General features: G+C 41.9%; 1 protein-coding gene across 1 annotated transcript; it reads left to right on the top strand.

Annotated features, from left to right (window-relative positions):
• Nucleotides 1–11516: 11516 nt before the first annotated feature.
• Nucleotides 11517–16185, top strand: LOC138592770 (probable ribonuclease ZC3H12C). Its single transcript, XM_069663640.1, has 5 exons — nucleotides 11517–12292; nucleotides 13602–13741; nucleotides 13915–14149; nucleotides 14272–14378; nucleotides 14666–16185. Exons 1-5 carry the CDS (start codon nucleotides 11517–11519, stop codon nucleotides 16183–16185), a joined length of 2778 nt encoding a protein of 925 aa, XP_069519741.1.
• The last annotated feature ends 2627 nt before the right edge of the window (nucleotides 16186–18812 follow it).

Raw genomic sequence — 18812 nt, 5'->3', positions numbered from 1 at the left:
ACATTGATTTATAACGAAATGTGTTAGCACTTCTGCTGTGAAGTTTCCAGGTACATTTGATTTACTTTATAACCCTGCAGTTATTTTGCTTCTACTTCTGATGTACATGTTTTATAAACTGTTATATTTGTTTTGAAAGGTGTATTTATTCATTGAGCAGGTACAATGAAATACGATAAACATTAAGGCCCCACATTAAATTAATACAAATACAATATGTAAGGGATCACGTATAGTGAGCAGGTTGTTAACGTGGAATGCGGAGGGGTCTTGTCTCACCCTGAAGGGGTTCCTCCGTGATAACAACCTGCTCACTACTTTATCCCGCTTATTACACGGCTCTTTACTCACGAAATGAGTTATTTGACGCAAAATAGAGATTTGGAAATTAATTTATTAAAAAATGATTTTCTTTCTGTTTAAAAATAGTTCGCTACACTCACAGTGAGAGCTGCGTCTTGAGCAACAGTTAACGCTGTAGCCTTCTTAAAGTGAGCTAAGCTAGCTGTTATTACTCACATTAGAATGAGCTAAGCTAGCTGTTATCACTCACATTAGAATGAGCTAGGCTAGCTGTTATTACTCACATTAATAACAGCTAGCTTAGCTTAATTTTACTCACATTAGAATGAGCTAAGCTAGCTGTTATCGCTCACATTAAAATTAGCTAAGCTAGCTGTTATCGCTCACATTAAAATTAGCTAAGCTAGCTGTTATCGCTCACATTAGAATGAGCTAAGCTAGCAGTTATTACTCACATTAAAATGAGCTAAGCTAGCTGTTATCACTCACATTACAATGAGCTAAGCTAGCTGTTATCACTCACATTACAATGAGCTAAGCTAGCTGTTATTACTCACATTAGCATGAGCTAAGCTAGCCGTTATTACTCACATTAGAATGAGCTAAGCTAGCTGTTATTACTCACATTAAATGGAAACATTTCCACTCATGGTGAAATAAGACGAAGTGAACTGACCGCAGGAATCAGCGCAGCTCCTGATTGAGGTTTTCTGTCTCGTCACTGTCTGTCTGTTCACATTTTCTTTTCCATTCACCGTCGTTAAACACCGCCGTATCTCATACTGTGTTCTGTTTAATGTTTACTTCATGTGCCGTTTTCAGTCATGTAAATCTCCTCCTAGTCTACAGTTTTTGCATCTTTTAACCTTTATTGCTTTCTCTCTGCTGTTTTCGTCTCACTTCTAATGTAGACTTCTCTCAGCGGATTGATATGATCACATTTAGTATTATAATAAAATGAATAAATACATAAATAAAATTATGTTCTTCCAACATAGTGGTTAAATCGATGATTACACAAAAGAACATGCAAAATGACTGCGCTGTAAATTATCTGGAGGCGTATTGACGGGAATGTGCGTCAGTGGTGAGTGCTTCATTTGTCTTGTAGTGTCTTCAATTTAACTATGTTTATATACTGTATATTTAACAGTGCTTGGTATATGTTAAGTGACATTTAGAGTAACCGTACTGTGAGCAGTGACATGCTGATGAGCCTAAAATAAATTTAAATCACTGTTAGTGTCCTAAGTTTGCTTTTGCTTAGACATTTCCACCCTGATGAAAATATTGGCAGAAAAAGACCTAATTTTTATTTTTGGAAAAAGATAAAAGCACAACATCGGTCGCTTTAAGAAACTTAATGTTTCCAGACTGCAGCAGGAGCAGCTGTGTCTGGTTAACTAACCAACAGAACTGGTCTTACCACCTGAACTTGATGAGGCCAAATACACACTTTGTCTGACAGATGTCAGAGTAAAATTTGCATAAAAAATAGCAATGACATTTACAGTAATGACCTTTAATGAGTGCTCTACCCTGATCAGATTACTGCCTTGCACTGAAATGGGAACTTAGCTCAGCAGATTTGCATGTTCTGGCCCGGGCTTCCCAGGAGAGATGGGCTTGGCTGCTTTTCAAGTTGTAAACGGGGATTAGTTTATATGTCGGGTAAAATTCATGGTTTGTTCAAAGGCTGTTGAGCAAAAGCCTGCATCACGCTTCTCTAGAATATTTGTCAGGCTGCCAACAAGCCATCGGCGCCGGCTGCCAAAAGTAGGGTAATAAAAAGGTTGTGGTTCCAGATATGAGCAACAAAAGTATTAACAAAAGCTGTTAAACACACTTTATGACACATATGTGTTTGTTATGCGTCACTCACCACACATGAGCTGCATAAAGAACTGAATGCAGCATAATAAGTTATGTGATTCATTGTCTGTTTTATACTCAGTCATAGAAAACACTCAAAACCAGCCTCTGCAGCATTTTGTCTGTAGTGCTGAACCCAAACGTGACGGTTACGAGCCTGCTGAACTTAATGTCGTATGCATACTTGGAAAGGGATTTGTTGACAGCTTGAACGGTTGTTCTGGCATTTTTACGTTTCCCCAGAAGCAAAACCTGAAGGACAGTGTGGGAAACTAACTAAACACTTATTCAAAAAAAATCAAAGCAAAATGGGCCCTTTTGGGTTTCTAAATCTCCCCACAGCCACCCACTGATTCTATCAAAATGATAGACAAACGAAAAGCTTGGACCTAAAACAAAGGAGTCGTGGGAGTCACTGGAGAGGGGAGAAACAAAATGAATCGGGACAGAAAGTGGGCAGAAGAAAAACACCTCTTTAAACACACTCAATTCAAACTTTCACTCGGAACAGAAAGCACAGAAAGCCAACTGATGGTGTTGACCCTGCAGAGACAAAAACCCAACTGAACAGAGAAACCCCAGCCTCCTAATATAGCCTCTGAGCCGGGCTGATTGCCACCAGCTGAGGGAGAAAATCACAGGTGCAGCCAATAGCTCCTAATCAGCAGGGAAACCTGTGACTGATGTTGAATCTCTGTCCGTAACAGACATGTATTCACACTTATTCTTTACAATTCTTTACTGGAGAGTAAATCATGTTTTGTTCCATTGACAGTGTTGGTAAAAATAATAAACCTCCTCCTTTCTGAAGGTAAAATGGCCTGGTAACTGGAACTGTTTAAGCCCAGCCTGACAGGCAGCCAGTCTTTGTATCTGATCCTTCTGAGCCTTTAAGTAATACCCCTTCTCTCAATCTGAGGCCTTTCAAAAGATGCCGCCATTTTGTCAGGGGCCTTGTCCTAACAATGAAGCCCAACTCTCACTCTTTTTTCCTCCTTTTCTCTCTATTCCTACTCTTTTCCCTTTCTGCCTCTTGTTAGTTTGACGGCTTTTTCCCTTCACAGCTTCCTTCCCCACCTGCTAACTTTCTGTCAGACACACACACACACACACACACACACATCCAGGCACCGCTAACACCCATTTTTGGAGCACACACTACTTTTAACATAATTCGTCTCATTGTCTGAGTCAAGCCAATCCCCCACCCGTGAAACAAAGAGGTGGAAGGCGGCAGCCGTCCCCAGTGGGCCAGGTGTTCCGCAGGGCTCAATTCTGGGTCCTGTGTTTTTTTTTTTCACTTGCTCTTTCTCTTCATGTATCTGCATTTGTGTGTGTGTTTGTGTGTGCGTGTGCGCGTGCAATGGCCCTGAGCATGGTGAGTGTGTGTGCAGCTGCCCGCCGAGGGCCCTCCTTTGTGTCCCCGTCCCCACCATTGTCAACTCATGCCTTCTCGTCCATTCATGGCTCGAGCCGGCGGATGGCCTGGTTGTGTGTGTGTGTGTGTGTGTGTGTGTGTGTGTGTGTGTGTGTGTGTGTGTGTGTGTGTGTGTTTGTGTGAGTGTGTCTGTGTGGTTTAGGAGGGGGGTGGGGGTAGAGTGGGTGGAGATATCCTAGCTTATCTTAGTGTCCCTTTTTATTGGCTGAGAGTTGGGTTGATTGGTGTGTGTACAAAATAAGCTTCGGTGAAGACAGGAAAGTGAGACGTGTGTGTGTGTGTGGTTGTATCTCTGCATTCTTATTGGTCAGACTCAGAGTGAGGAGGGGATGGTAGATGCCTTACACTCCTTCTGTTGTTAGTCACACCACTGAACCTGCAGCTTCAGGACACTGCACTCTGCTTCTCAACCAAAAAGGAGAACTTTTTTGTAGGATTGCTGCTAAACTCAACCGGGAAACCAATTTTGCTCACTTGGATTGTCAGCTTTACTTCCTCCAGCTCTACTAGTGGATACTGAGATTTGACTTTTATTTTGCTTTAAAAAAGGAATTTGGTCTTCCATCCGGGCTCTCCTTTAACAGCACCATTTTTGGGAAACTCCCCTTGAAGTTTTTGTGACTTTGCGCTCTGCTACTGGAATGATCAAAGGTGGCGTTTCAGGAGCGAAGCTGTAGGAGTTGTTGCCGTCTCTCGGTTTTGGAGCCTTGCTGTTTCTCTTGGAGCTGTGTGGTAAGTTTTCTTTTAGCGATTGTTTACCTTGGTTAAGCATTGATTAAGCATTAAAAAGAATATGGAGAACTCTTATCTTTGCCATGATGGCAATGTTTTGATCTGCAAGATCCTCAGGAAATATTGGCAAAAACTTTACAGTTAGCTAACAAACATTTGCACCACAAAAATCAAGTTCCACAGTTGTTTCAATGATTGTATTGTTTTATTTGTGTGTTTTACATTAAAAGTTGCAACTACCTTCTTTATACAACAATTAAATATATATATCAGACAATGGCTAATAATAGAGACGTTTATGGCCCTGTGGATGGCAAAGGTCCAGAATTAAATGTCTTCAATCTTAACTAACTAACTAAAAGTTGGATTTCCATGAAATTTCAATTAAAACTGTGCTTTTAGGAAAGTAATGTTAAAGTGTGTATATACTGTTTGAACTGAGTCGGATAGAAAGGCTATGTGTAGTTTTTAAACGGGGCTCTTGGGGGATCCTTGGTGTTTCCCTGCAACGTGAAGGATTTAATTTTTCTCTAATTGAATGTAAAATCAATTAGAAGATTATAATAATGTGAGTGGAACCAGTTATGATCAGTGTTTCCATTCTTACACTACATTCCCACACAACATGTCTGCTCCTGGGTTTAGTCACCACCAGGGAAGCAGAGCCAGACATGAGAGTCTGCTCAGCCCAGAGGTGAAAGTGAACGCTGCCCACAGCCCCCTACCAGAAAGGTCACATGGCAGACAGACAGTGGTGATATGTATCACTGAGGATGAATCTGGACACCACCAGTTGCAGGGGAGCAGCAAGGGAGGGTGGTGGAGGAGGATGCTTTCAGGGAGGTCCCCTGTGGCTTCAGCAGGCATCTGTTGCCCCCTCTGCCTATATATATCCCCCCACCCCCACCCTCTGCACCCCCTTTGTCCCCCCTCCCAGCCGGTCGCTGGTGTGGCAGACTGGCTCACTGCCGGGCTCAGCCGGCAAATGGCAGCCAGGCAGCAGCCCTGAGGGACTGGTCAGGGTCTGGCCTCAGGGGAGCTCAACCCACCACACAACCCCAAGGGGGCTAACCCTGGACCATGACACGCACAGAGATATACCCAATGCAGAGGCAGTGCAGGCAGGCTGGGTCACTGAGGTGGAGGCTGCAGCATCTGCTCACTATGGAGGGCCCCTCCTCCCTCGAAACACACACACAGACACACACACACACACACACACACACACACACACACACACATACCTTAGAAATTATCTGGTAGATGAGTTATTCTTTCCACCACAAGTGGAAACATTAGACTGATACAGAACTGACGCACCAACCAAAGAAATGTAAACATCCTTAATTACTCTTCTACTTTATCGTGGTACTGATTTGTTTTTTCTGGAACAGATTTTATAAGTTTGAAAATAAAGGGTTAAATTTAAAATCTCCTCTTTAACAGAGAAGTAGTTCATTGTACATCCTGAGGTTGATGGCGAAAAACAGCGGCAATGCAACTTTGAAAAAAAACCCCAACTAATTATAAAACCACATTAATCAAAATTGTCATTGATTTGTGGTTTAAATCTGTAGAAAACACCAGTACCAGCGATACCGTTGCGTCTGTCTGTATTTTATAAACAAAGTCAGTTTGAGAATTTTCCCACAACTCGTCAAAGCACGGTCTACCCAAACAGATGTTCACATCTATACTTCTAAACAGGAGAGACGGATCTGTTTCTCAATGGATTATGGGAATTATTACACAGATTTATTTTAAACATCTACAGTATGTCACAGAGCTTTCAGTCGCAGAAATGGTTAAACACTTTATAATTCTTTTCAAGCACAAGCACAATAACTGCTTCCTCGTTAGAGTTCATTCTTTGCACAGATTGTTCAGTTATCTTACTCTAATCATTAAATTACCTGTAACTAATAATAACTTTAATATTACAAATGTACATCCCATTCTTGTGAGAGAAAATGTTCTTTACTCCAGACTTCAGCAGCACATTGTGTAATATTACACAGCAGCTGCTATTTCCAGTGAGTGAAGCCAAGGCTTTGTAACTATAATACTGACCATATATATTTTATCAGAAATATTTTTTTCCAGAATGAGATTTGCTTTCATTTCATCGAGTAGGTGCAGGCGTAGTGATTGGAAGATTGGCTCTTTTAAGTTTGGGCTTAACCGCAGCACGGTCACGGTCTGCGCAAAAGTATGAATACTTATTTTTTTACCTTTTTGTATATACACTCTTTCTAAGGCTTAAAGTCGCAGTTTTCACAGCCGGACAGGCTAAACTTCAGTCATACATCCGCCTGGTTGCATACACTTGCTGTGTCACTGTCATATTTCTGCTGACTCCGTCAACTTGTGACTGAAGCCGCTGTGACTGCTGCATTACCAGGCGTCATGTGCATGTGTGTGTGTGTGTGTGTGTGTGTGTGTGTGTGTGTGTGTGTGTGTGTGTGTGTGTGTGTGTGTGTGTGTATTTCTCGGGGTGAACGGGTTTAAAGAGCCTCAGCCTCCGTCTGTGCACTCTGCTCGGGCAAAGAGAACAATACCGCCGTCACAGGAGGACAGATTGGGTGGCAGCTGCATTGTTGAAGGACGGCAAGCCAGACACACTTCTTCCCCCCACCCCTGACACACACACACACACACACACACACACACACACTCTCACTCTTTCCTTTTGTGCCTCTTTTGTTGTTGGCGGACTAAATTATTCTAGCTCTCTTGTGGCATTCAGGGTGACAAACAGTGGCGCGGCAGCTTAGACGTCGGGGTCGGGACATTAAGAGGCCCTGGCCTTCCGGTGCTTTGCTCTTGTAGAAGAAGAGATTCCTCATTACAAATGTTTCTGATATTTAACCACCCATACACAAGCATGCATACAAAGTCAGAAATTAACTCTTTGAAGCTGACTCCTAAGAGTTAGCCAGAATAGAAAAACTTTTGCACTAAAGTTAAAAATGTACAGAACTTTACTGTTTTTAAAGTCAAGTCTTGTTCAGGCTTGTCTTTCTGAATTTTAAGCAAGGCTGAGCTGAAATCCTCAGAGAACTCCTGTGGTCTATTCAGCACACGCGGGGTGTTTGCTGCTGTGGCCTTGTTTGGCCCTGGTGTGAAAAGTAGCTTGTACAAGGAACAAGTTCTGACGTAGTGAACATTTAACTCACAAAACTCGCACTTGCATCAAACAACAATAAACCTTACCAAATAGAAACATATACAGGAAGACCTTTCTTCATTTTCCCCCAAAGACGGGTTTAATAACCACGGAAACTTGCTTTGTGTTTGTCAGTTTGTGGTTAACCCAGACGCAGATTTACAAATATATAATTTAATAAACAAATAGCAAAATGCAAGAACAAAGTATTAACACCAACAAAAGACAAAAAGTAAAAAGGCAGAGCGAAACGCTTACTCCCACAGAACCCGGGAAAACAAAAGTCCAATTGAAAATCCAACAAACACAGGAGAACACACGAGGAGCCGGGTAATCAAAACTCCAAAATAACTCCCAGGCAAACAGGGATCAATACGGAAGACATGCATTGGGTTTCACAGACAAAGACGATGGACTGGCACTGAGACGAGGGAGCACAGAGACTAAATAAAGTTAGGAGGTGAGGCTAATCAGACACAGGTGAGACAATCAAGGGGCAGGTGAAAACAATCAGGGCAGGGCACATGATCAAACAAGCGGGAAACACAAAGGCAGGAAGTGGATCAACATGAGAGACGAGGGCTGTGTTTGAAATGCCGTACTACATACTACACACTATATACTACATGCTATATACTGCACACGGCGTGGGCAGTTGTATCTAGTATGGAGGAGCTTTTCAAATTCATTTTGCAGTATGCTACGCCAGGCGGAATTAAACAATAACCGCCGCTTCTTTAGCTATAGCGCCCCCTTCTGCTGTCATTTCAACTGCCGCTGTGACGTTCCAGCGCTTTGCATTGTGGGATACAGTAGGCGAGGCAGACTGATCCGATGCATTCTGGAGATTGTCTCCGAATCAGTACGACATCTGGGTATTTTTGGCATACTGCACATTTTGCCAAATCAGAACGTGCTGCTAGTATAGTACAGCATTTCGAACACAGCAAAGTAAAACAGGAAATGATCTAACCAATGAGACACAAAAAATAAAAAAGACTAACTGTAACCAGAACATGGAATACACTAAACACAAAACTAAACAATAAGAATACATGACAACAAGAGACAAAGTGACCAAGAAAAACAGGAAATAATATCTGAACCCCAAAATACAAATCAAAACCATAACTAGAATAACTCATCACAATGTTTAATTCTTAAACTCTCATATAGCAACAAGTTAAGTGTATCCCATACCAACTTCTGACTAAACCACATTCTGCAATGAGCCTCCTTTATTGCTCCAAAAAATGGATACGCCTAATTAGTTTATTTTTTTTGCAACACTTCGAAAGATCACATAAAAATTAGCTTGACAACATGACTACAAAGACAATGTAATAAAAATAACCCACCAACCTAGGAGCCGTTGGACGCTGTGGAAGTACCCCTCGTGGGTATTTCCACTGATAGACAACACTACACACAAACACTGATACGTGTATTTGTTTGTGGTGTGAAGTGGTGTCAAAACCCACCCAAGCAGGCCAACAGCCACTCAGGCCACCTCAAACCCGTGATCACAGGTGCTGTTTTCAGTCCAGTTATCACATCGCTTACATTTGACTCTTTGTTCAGAGCTTAAAAAACGAAGGATGATATTTCCCATTGTTCTGGAATTTTTAATAATCTGCAACACAATGAACAAAGCCCCTATGTCTTATGCAGGAGACAAACAAGACTGAACTAGATCCACGGATAAAGTAAACCTCAAGGAAGCCTTTTGTGAAGTAGAGTTATTATGTGTGTTAGTATGAGTGTGTTTTTCCTTGATACAGTGGAGATGCGGGGAAATCAATGGGCATATGTTGTTGTTTTTTAAGGGGTCATAAGAACAGATCCCCCTTTGTTTCAAACAATCCCCGACCTACCACAGGGCCAGTGGGTCCCACTCTGAAAGAGAGGATGTAAGGATTGTTAGGGGTTCTTTTAATACCTACCATCTTTCATGAACATCAGTGTGAATTTTACTTGAGAATGTCAGTTTGAAAGAAATGTAAATAGTGGTCGGATGGATCGCTCCGTTTCACTTTTGGATACACGGGGGCGAAAATCTGTATCGCTGGCGCTACTACCCTCGCACACCTTGTTATAAAACTGCTTCTAACTCATGTCAAACTTAATACCATAACACAGTGCTCTCCTTAAGAAGCAGGCTCAAGATGTCCAGACTGGAGTTCCTCTTACACATGGCTTCTTTATATGGATCTTGATTAAGCTTTAACTTTAAGTAGTATAAAAAAGCTGCTCTTTAGACTGAATAATTAAACCCTCAAATTCTGCAGACCTTCCCTTCCACATTTAATGTTACTGTTACTGGGCTGTTTTATTGCATGTCTTGCATTGACTATACACCAGTATCAGGGCATACTGTTCTTGGCTAGGGGCGTAAACTAATTTAGCTTCAAATTAAATACTTTCCTAAATTAGTATGTTCCTACCCAATGATCCACACGACCTACGAGGTAGCTAGCGATTATTGTTTTATCTGCTGCTGTGGACACTGATCAATAACCATGACAAGTCCCTCCCTAGCCTTCTGATTTTAAAGTAGCACTCTGCTATTTCTGCTTCTGTGCTTGTTTCTGCCGGGTTGCAAACTGTGCTCGATTTTGCAGTGAAAACATCGACACACGTTGATCATCCGTTCCAAAAAAAAGTGTAGGTTTTGTTTTGAGTGATGTATGATGAGTAATATAACTAGTGCAAGACTTGAGCTCTGTCTAACTACTGCTGACTACACTAAAGGCAGGATCCATAAATAACTCAATAAAACCTGCTCTTGCTCAGCACTTTACATTGCAGATATGAACTTGTGTTATCACAAGGCCCATGCCTGTAGATTACGTAAACTGACAGTGCTCCTTTTGAACTACAGTCAGTCTAACAACCGAGGATGACTCTTTCATTTTATTCATCTGAAGCGTGATAATAATTACCGCTTTTCCGATGTTGATTTTATTGTTTTGTTCTCATGCAACTTTAAAAGATGTTATATAAGAGATAATACACCCTGAGCAGGCCATTGTTTGGAAATCAACCAACTGCCCGTCAGGTTGTTGTCTCGCCGTCACATTCTACAATCAGAACTGTGTACATAAACTATGTATTTTTATCTTTATAAAATCTGCCTACTTAGCTGTTATGATTCTCATTGCTGGAGGTGTTATTCTTGGCAGTAGCTTTATTCCTTTTCTGATCCTGCATGTTTGCATTTTGCACAGATTGATTCTTGGCCATGAAGCACAGTTATTACGCTCATGTCAGTGAATGAGGTTGTCATCACTTGGGCACTGTTCTTGGCTCAAGTGTCTGGTATTTGCCTCTAGTCTAATTGATGATGTGTCTTTGACAACAGTTCTCACTACTGCTAAAATGCAAATCAGTAGAGGTGGAACAGCAGGTAAGAGAGGTTGTTCCTAAAATCCTGTGTTCTATTTAACAAGCATGAAGCGTTTACTGCTGTTAAAGTTTAGTAATGCATCTTTGTGGATCTTTGCATTAAGACCTGGTTTTAATGAGTTTAAGGGGCCAGGAGGAATCAAATTTCAACTTACTTTTTTTGATGAAGAGTGTGGCCAGACTACACTGAATGCTTTTCTACCTGGCTGAGGTGTTTTAAACTGTCTTAAACATGCATTTTTCCATATTTAGTTATAAAGATACAGATTACATGGTAATACCAGTAATGACAGTAAAAAGAGTTATAAAGCCATACAAGTACGTAATGCATATGGCAAACCTCAAATCAGTGGCATCTTTGTTGATTGATAACTTTCTAGACCTGTCTAATTTTTGCACACTTTTGACTCTAAATAATCTGCTTATTATCACCACTCTCAAGAAATCCTCAGGAATTTCACCAGTCAATTCTTCTGTTTCTCCTAAAGCTTCACTCCCAGGACCAGTCAGTGAGCGGTAACCTATCAGCAGTAACAGTGGGGTCCGCCAGTTGCCCGAGAGGTCACGGAGGGCGTGGAGCTGGATGTATGAGACAGCTTCATGGGCGTAAAGGACCATCTGGAGGATGGGACAGGCCACATCCTCAGTCTGGGGCTGGATCTGGACTACCTCCATGTGGAAGGTGCTAAGCGGCAGGCTGGCTTGAGCACTGTGACAGGTCCTGGTAATATAGGGGTCTTACAGCTCAGAGCTGTTGCCCCAAGTAACCGCAGTAACATTAGCGGTGGAAATAGTTTTAGTACTCATTCGAGCTACAGCAGCAGCAGTAGTTGCAGTAACTTCTCTGAGGAGAGTGCCGTCTCCGACAGTGATGATGAACGACTCCAGAATGGGTCTGGTTCTGAACCTCAGAACACTCTGCCACCTCATCTTCACCGGGAAGAGTCCTCCTCATTCAGTCAGGCAGTCAGGCTGGACCTGGCACCAAACAATTCTACTGAAGACCCCACGCAACCAGAAACATCATCACCTCCTGACCCCGTCACAGACTACCGTAACAAGGTAGAGTTTGCGCTCAAGCTAGGCTACTCGGAGGAGCTGGTGCTGCTGGTGCTGAGGAAACTTGGCCCAGATGCACTCATCAATGACATCCTGGGTGAGCTGGTCAAACTGGGAACCAAGTCAGAGATGGAGCAACATGTAGGTTCGAGTGTCTCCCAGTTGTCCTCCTCCTCTTTATCTTCATCTTTCGCCTGCTCGTCCTCTTCCTCCAACTCCTCACTTGACTCCTGTCGACTGCTGTGTCCGTCTCCTCTGCTTGAGGACAAAGAAAACTTTCGGCCTGTTGTGGTAGATGGGAGCAACGTAGCTATGAGGTAGGAAGAGATGGTTTTTGAAAGAAGAATTTTGTACTTTTTAGTTACACAAACATTTGTTTTCATGGACAAGAAGCTAGTTTTTCAAATCACAAATAAAGAGTTAACTATCTGGATGTTGTTAGCAGCTAAGCTACAAATGTTCCTGTCCTTCTGGTGCTTTTGTACAGTAATGCCTCGCAGCAGTATGATCATCCATTAGGAGTCCCGAGCATAGTGGCATGTTCATCATCTTCAGAGATTTCTGCTTTTAGTAGTGCTGCCAATCATCCATTAATTGAACTGTGTGTCCAGTATGTTTAGTGAGGATGACTAGAGCACCTTCAGCAAGCACCTTTCTGCTTTTTTGGAAATTGTTGAGAGTTCTTGCCATTCTGCCAGTTCATGGATCCCTTTATTTAGCACTGATGCTTAGACATTAATGATGGATGTGTGCATCTACCTGTTTATTTGTCACATAAATGTGGAAGATATTGATTTGACAATGAGGTTGTTCAGTGATGGCTTCGATCTTTGAACATTCTCCTCCCAGACGTCAGTCCGAGAGGGGTCATACACGCAGAGTGGTTTAGCCTGTTGAACTGAGGGAAGCTGATCAAAGAAAGTTGGAAACTCTTTTGTAGCTTCTGAAGAAAAGAGTAGAAGAGACATTGACATCATGGACACTTGTGCCATTGTACACAAAATCTCCTTGTTTGAGTTCTGATTGACTGTTTTGAGTTACTTGGAAACTCCAGCCTTTGTTTAAATACTGTAACTGGTTATGTAAGTGACAAAAGACAGTCAATTTAAAGTAGATTTGAATTGTATCAAAGCAACCAGCAGTCATTTGCATAAAGCTGAAAAAGTGCTGCCTTAGATTAGTTTTGCATATTCAAATATTGTTCATACTCACCAAGTGTTTTCCTGCAGACTTGAAGAGCCAGTGACAGATTTATTCAACAACAAGTTCAGGGTTCTGAGCTTCCTCTTTGAGGTTTCCTCTTGCAGTTAATAACTGTCACCACACTGTCTTGATTGGGAAGTCCAAATCTGCAACCGAAGCTTAGACTATTGAGACATGTTTTTTAGTAGTGTTTTGACGTGTATCTGCTCCCTTGTGACCTTTATGTATAGTTTAAATTTTATATTGGAGCCAGGTCGTTGAGCTCGCAACATTCCTGAGGTTATTTTATAAAAGGCTTTCCTATTTCGTCCACCAAGGAAATGATGTGTCCAATTCAATTTGTTTTTTTGTCATCAGGATAACATAAAAGAACTACTGGTCTCGTCATTGGTTTGCCTTTAACATTTCTTTCTGCTCTTGCAGTCATGGAAATAAGGAAGTGTTCTCCTGTCAAGGCATCCAGTTGGCTGTCGATTGGTTCTTGGAGCGAGGTCACCGTGACATCACTGTTTTTGTCCCTGCATGGAGAAAGGAGCAGTCCCGACCCGATGCTCTCATCACAGGTAATAGCTTATGTAGCTATACCGTACTTCCATAGCTTCAGTGATGAAATGTCACCATGAAACAAGAAAGCCTTAATCCTTTTGCTTTGGGTGGGATTTTTCTACACAAAGCATTTATCAACTTTTTTTCTTGTCCTTTTTTATGTTTAAACTTATCTCGTCTCTTTCTCCAGACCAAGAGATCTTACGGCGACTAGAGAAAGACAAGATCCTGGTGTTCACTCCATCGCGCCGTGTGCAGGGACGCCGTGTGGTTTGCTATGATGATCGCTTCATCGTCAAACTTGCCTATGAGTCAGATGGCATTATTGTTTCCAATGACAACTACCGTGACCTGGCCAATGAGAAACCAGAGTGGAAGAAATTCATTGATGAACGTCTACTAATGTACTCCTTTGTCAACGACAAGTAAGCCACACACATGCCTTATTCTATTGGTTCAAAGAAAAGAAAGGAAATAAATTCGGCTTTTTTTGGAGGTGTTGAAGTTTGGGATGATACAAATTTTAATCTGTTTTCTGTGTATTAAGGTTCATGCCACCAGATGATCCACTGGGGCGCCATGGACCAAGTCTGGAGAACTTCCTGAGGAAGAGGCCTGTTATTCCTGAGCACAGGAAGCAACCATGTCCTTATGGTAAAATTCAGCAGTTTCATGCCCTTCTGTTCTTGTCAGTGGAGCACTTTACAACAAAATTGCTGTTGTTGTTGACTTCTCTAATGTGGCTCAAATTAAATGATTTGATTTGAGAAAAAGAAAAATAATAAGCCAAATAATGTTCTGTAGGTATTTTTATGCCAGAAAGCATTTTTAGCAGTGGAGTGAACACAAGTTAAAATACTATCCAGATACAAGGTGTTACAAAACCTTTTCATGAAAGCAAACTAATGAAAAATGTTTTTTTCCCTTTTTAATTTCTTTAGGAAAAAAGTGCACATATGGCCACAAGTGCAAGTTTTACCACCCCGAGAGGGGAAGCCAGCCCCAACGGTCCGTGGCTGATGAGCTTCGTGCAAGTGCCAAAATTTCATCAGTTGCTTCCAGAGGCCTGCTGGAAGATGCCCTGATGGTGAAGAGCCAAAGTTCTGGTCAACCAGAAAGAGAGGCTGAGTCAAGTCAGGGCACTCCAAAGAAACAGCCAAACCCCAGCCCTCATTTCTCCTTCACTGACCTCCTGGAGGACAGACTAAGAGTCCAGTCTAAAGTGGAAGGGCGACGGGGAAGCAACAGCAGCAGCAGTAGTAGCTGTAGCAGCAGCTTTCTAGGGCATCCTGCTCCAGGGGGACCCCCGTCATCAGGAGGTCTAGACAGATGGGAACACCATGGGGGTAGTGGTGGAGGTAGCTCCAGGTTTGCTGGAGCTTCAGGACCAAGTTTCGCTGAAACTTACCACAGATGTGAGTCTCCAGACCATGGCTACAGCTCAATGGTAAAGTCCTACTCTAGCCTGAGTCTGGTGGTGCCACAGAGCCCTGAATGCTTCTTCCCAGCAGATCTGCGTGCTGTGTCACTGGCATCAGACTGTAGCAGTGAAGGCAGTGTCAGCTCGGACTCATTCTCACCTGACCCCTTGTTAGATGATGGCCCCAAGTGCCACCATCACCACCCCCATCCGCACCACCATCATCACTGCACTGGCCAGTATGCTCACCCTGTAAGCCGTGTTCCTCCAGGTCTAGGTCAGCATGCCACTCATGGCTTTCCAGTTCCTCAAGCACTGCGGAGACAACATGGTTTTGGCTTGGAAGACCATCCAATTTCTGTTTCCTCTCATGCATCTCCCCGTCCCTTAAAGCCCCCTTCTGCCTACATCCCGACTCAGCCTTCGCATCCACTGCTGAGCAATTTCCCAGGAGAATTCCCAGTTCGTCCACCACCAACGTCCACTGCTCATTTCTACTCTCAGAGCTCCCCACTTGGACGCAGTGTTATGGGTTCCCCTTGGCAAGAAGGTGGACTCCAGGACTCCCAAATGTATAAAGGGTCACCAATTAATTCTAGAAGAAGCCACCCAGGACTAAACCAACAACCACAGAATCAGTTAAACTGGGACTCCCATTACCAGCAGTCCCCTAAGCCTAGCTTTGATGTCTTTGGCTTCCAGAGTCTTCCAGAAGTCCAAGAGAAGGCTTGGCACTCTCCTTGGGGAAGGCAAGTGCATTCATCACCTCGTGGCCTTTCAGCATCAAGTCTTCCACCACTCTCACAGCTTTCTCTACCATCCATCCCTGCCCACAAAAGCCACCTGTCCTCAGTTACCCAGCACCAGGAGCCCCCTGCATTGGGTCGATATCAGGATCTAAGGGAGAGGGTGTTTGTAAACTTGTGCCACATCTTCCCTCCAGATTTGGTGAGGATGGTGATGACCAGAAACCCTCATGTGATGGATGCTCAGGAGCTTGCAGCTGCAATTTTGATGGAAAAGTCGCAGCATGGTTCTTGAACAAAGCCAGAGGATGAAGTTACAGCTTCATTTTTATCGGGTTCACTTTTGCAGGATTATTCCTGCAATAGTCCTTATTATTGAAGTGGGGTTCGACAAACCAAAAGCACAACCTACTCCTTTAGCTTGTAATGGAATGCTATTTTCATTGCAGGGAAGTTGTCCTATTGTATTTAAATGGTATTTTTTAAAGGGAACTGCCATATTTTTCTTTAATTATGCTGGCTATTTCAGCACTTACGATCAGGAATGGGCATAATTGAGCTTGTGCTTATGGAGGCTTTTAATGTGTTTCAAGGGTGACAGTGTTGATCATTTTAAATTAAATTATTTTTTTATATTTTAAGTTATTAACATGTATTTTAAAATTATTGTTTTTGGCACTTTTCTGTTATAGTTGTGTTTCCTCCTCATCTTTTTTGGCAATCAATGTCAGGGTTTAGGTAAAGCCCAAATTTGTTCTTTCCATCAGAGGGAAATTGCTCTGTTTTCCAGTCACTCAGAGATTACAAGGTGGGGTACGTTAGAATATCGTTATTGTAAAATTTCACTGCAACATTGCAAATACTTTCCTACTGTATTTAGTGCTTGCTGTAGCTCAACAAACAGACCTTTCTATGCTGACAGGTAGCAGTCCAGCTGCTGTGGTGAGATTCTTTGGACTTCCCCAACAGGGAAGTGAAACTTCTAATACCCACAAAAGAAGATAGCAAAAACTCCACTCAAAACCCCCAAAGACAATTGTTTACTTTTAAATTAGAATTTATTTTCTCTTCTAGGGTAGCCCTGTCAGCCGACTTCATGGTTCTTCAGCTTTCAGCGCTAATTTTCTTTAACAACCATATGAAAATTAAATCACATCAACGTGGCCGTTGAGGGCATCGTCACCACAATGTTTAAGGCGGAATGAAAACTGTCGATATTATTTTCAATTTAATTTAAAATTTGTGTTAATTTATTTCTATTTTTATTTGTGCAAATGTCTGTCGTGCTTGATGCGCAGGGTCTCCATTGTCAGTGGGGGGTTAAGCTGCCTCAAACAGGGTATAATAATTTTTACCCTAAATCCAAACCCTGTAGAAAAACACATATATAGATTGGTATGAGTTGGGAAACAACTTCTTGAATCAACTTCAATTACAACAGTGGGAAAACCAGGGCAGTGGTATTCAGTTCTAAAAACTTTTCTCAGAAGCTCTAATAATCTCATTGGTTAGGTCAAAATTTAGCAGATTAGTAAAGTAAGAAATCAGGTCAAAATACAAAATCAAAATATGATGATACAAAAATGTGTACTTACCTGGACAACAATAAGCCAATATGCCCAAAGGTGACTTCTTCAAATTTCTGTCCGGCCATCAGTTATTACGATGATTAATGTTTTTCAAACTTCTCATCTTTCCGTTTTTGTGAGCTTTCTCTTTCAAAGGATTTCCAAAGTCATCTTCTCTTAATTTAAAGCACTTTGAACTGCATGTATTGTATAAAATAATAATATTCTTATTTTTGTTATTTCCAACAATGGGATTATTTTCTGAGGTCTGAGGAACTGTTTTTAAAGCTTAAACTCTTGCCTGGTTAACATAATATCTCGTAGCCAGATGACACCTCTCTTTGTTGATACAAATTGTATCATATAGACTTTTTAATATGAGAATATTTACACAAAGAATGTTGAATATGAGTATTTGTGGCAAACTTTGTCACCTCTTGTTAGTAGCCTATATTTATATAAGGGGGCTTTTTATTCCCTTATTTTCCAAGTGCAGAAAAGGGAAGTCTCTAGTTATTCTTATTGTTTATGTTGTCAGTGAACTGAAAGCATGGTACTGTGTAGCCCAAAAAATATAAAACCTCAACCAGGGTTGGCGTAAAGTCAGCCCGAGCATGGTTAAAAGCACATGAAACTGAAAAGTACTGTGGTTTAAAGTGTTAAAGTGAAGGGGATGTGTTCTCATCGCTCATGAGACATACGCGTTGAGTGTTTCTGAATACTTTGGGAGCAAAAATGGACTGAATGTGAGTGCAGTACAGGGGGATTTAAGTAGCTTGGCACGAAGCCAAACTCTTCTCAAGTTTGTGCTTCAGGCTCCAAACCTTTGGTGTCGCCTTTCACGTATCTTTAACAGCAACATTTTCTTCTTTATGGTTTCAAAGCTCTCTTACTTGAAAAGCTTTTTCTCGAGGGCTATGCTGTAATCTGAAAAGTGTTATCTCAGGAACAAGTCCTCAGTAATTCCTGCTAGTGCCATCACACAGTTTGTCTGTCAAATGTCTTTCTCTGACACTCTAGTGGCCTTGTTCGATGGTGTCATTGCTGAGCAAGTCAGTCATAACTGAGGTGTTCTCACCTTGCTGTTCTGGCTAGCACTGTGTGCTAGTGTTTGCTACAGGGATAAGACGCTATATCTTAATAAAACTAGCCTCTTAAGGTTTTGCCTTAACATTCCTGTGGATATTTAACCCTTTTTAAGAGTATAAGGGCAAAAAAATATTTTTTTATTATCATGAACTTGTTGAAGAGCTATTTTTCTAATTGTACACGATGTCTATCTGCAAGAAGAGATTGTTGTCAGAGTTAGTGTTGCTGAGTAAGGAGATGTAAACAATGCTAACTGTGCTAATGC

Source organism: Semicossyphus pulcher, unplaced genomic scaffold, assembly GCF_022749685.1.
Source record: "Semicossyphus pulcher isolate SPU_LCO1_2020_fin unplaced genomic scaffold, fSemPul1.0.p SCAF_15, whole genome shotgun sequence".
NCBI lineage: Eukaryota > Metazoa > Chordata > Actinopteri > Labriformes > Labridae > Semicossyphus > Semicossyphus pulcher.
The sequence above is the reverse complement of the archived record's forward strand: the minus strand, read 5'-3'. Positions and strand labels throughout refer to the sequence as shown.

Excerpts from the sequence above, each read along its gene's own strand:
- LOC138592770 (XM_069663640.1), top strand. The coding sequence starts at position 11,517 with ATGGGCGTAAAGGACCATCTGGAGGATGGGACAGGCCACATCCTCAGT. Across the intron at positions 12,293-13,601 it reads GGGAGCAACGTAGCTATGAG|TCATGGAAATAAGGAAGTGT; the intron begins GTAGGAAGAGAT and ends CTGCTCTTGCAG. Across the intron at positions 14,150-14,271 it reads TACTCCTTTGTCAACGACAA|GTTCATGCCACCAGATGATC; the intron begins GTAAGCCACACA and ends CTGTGTATTAAG.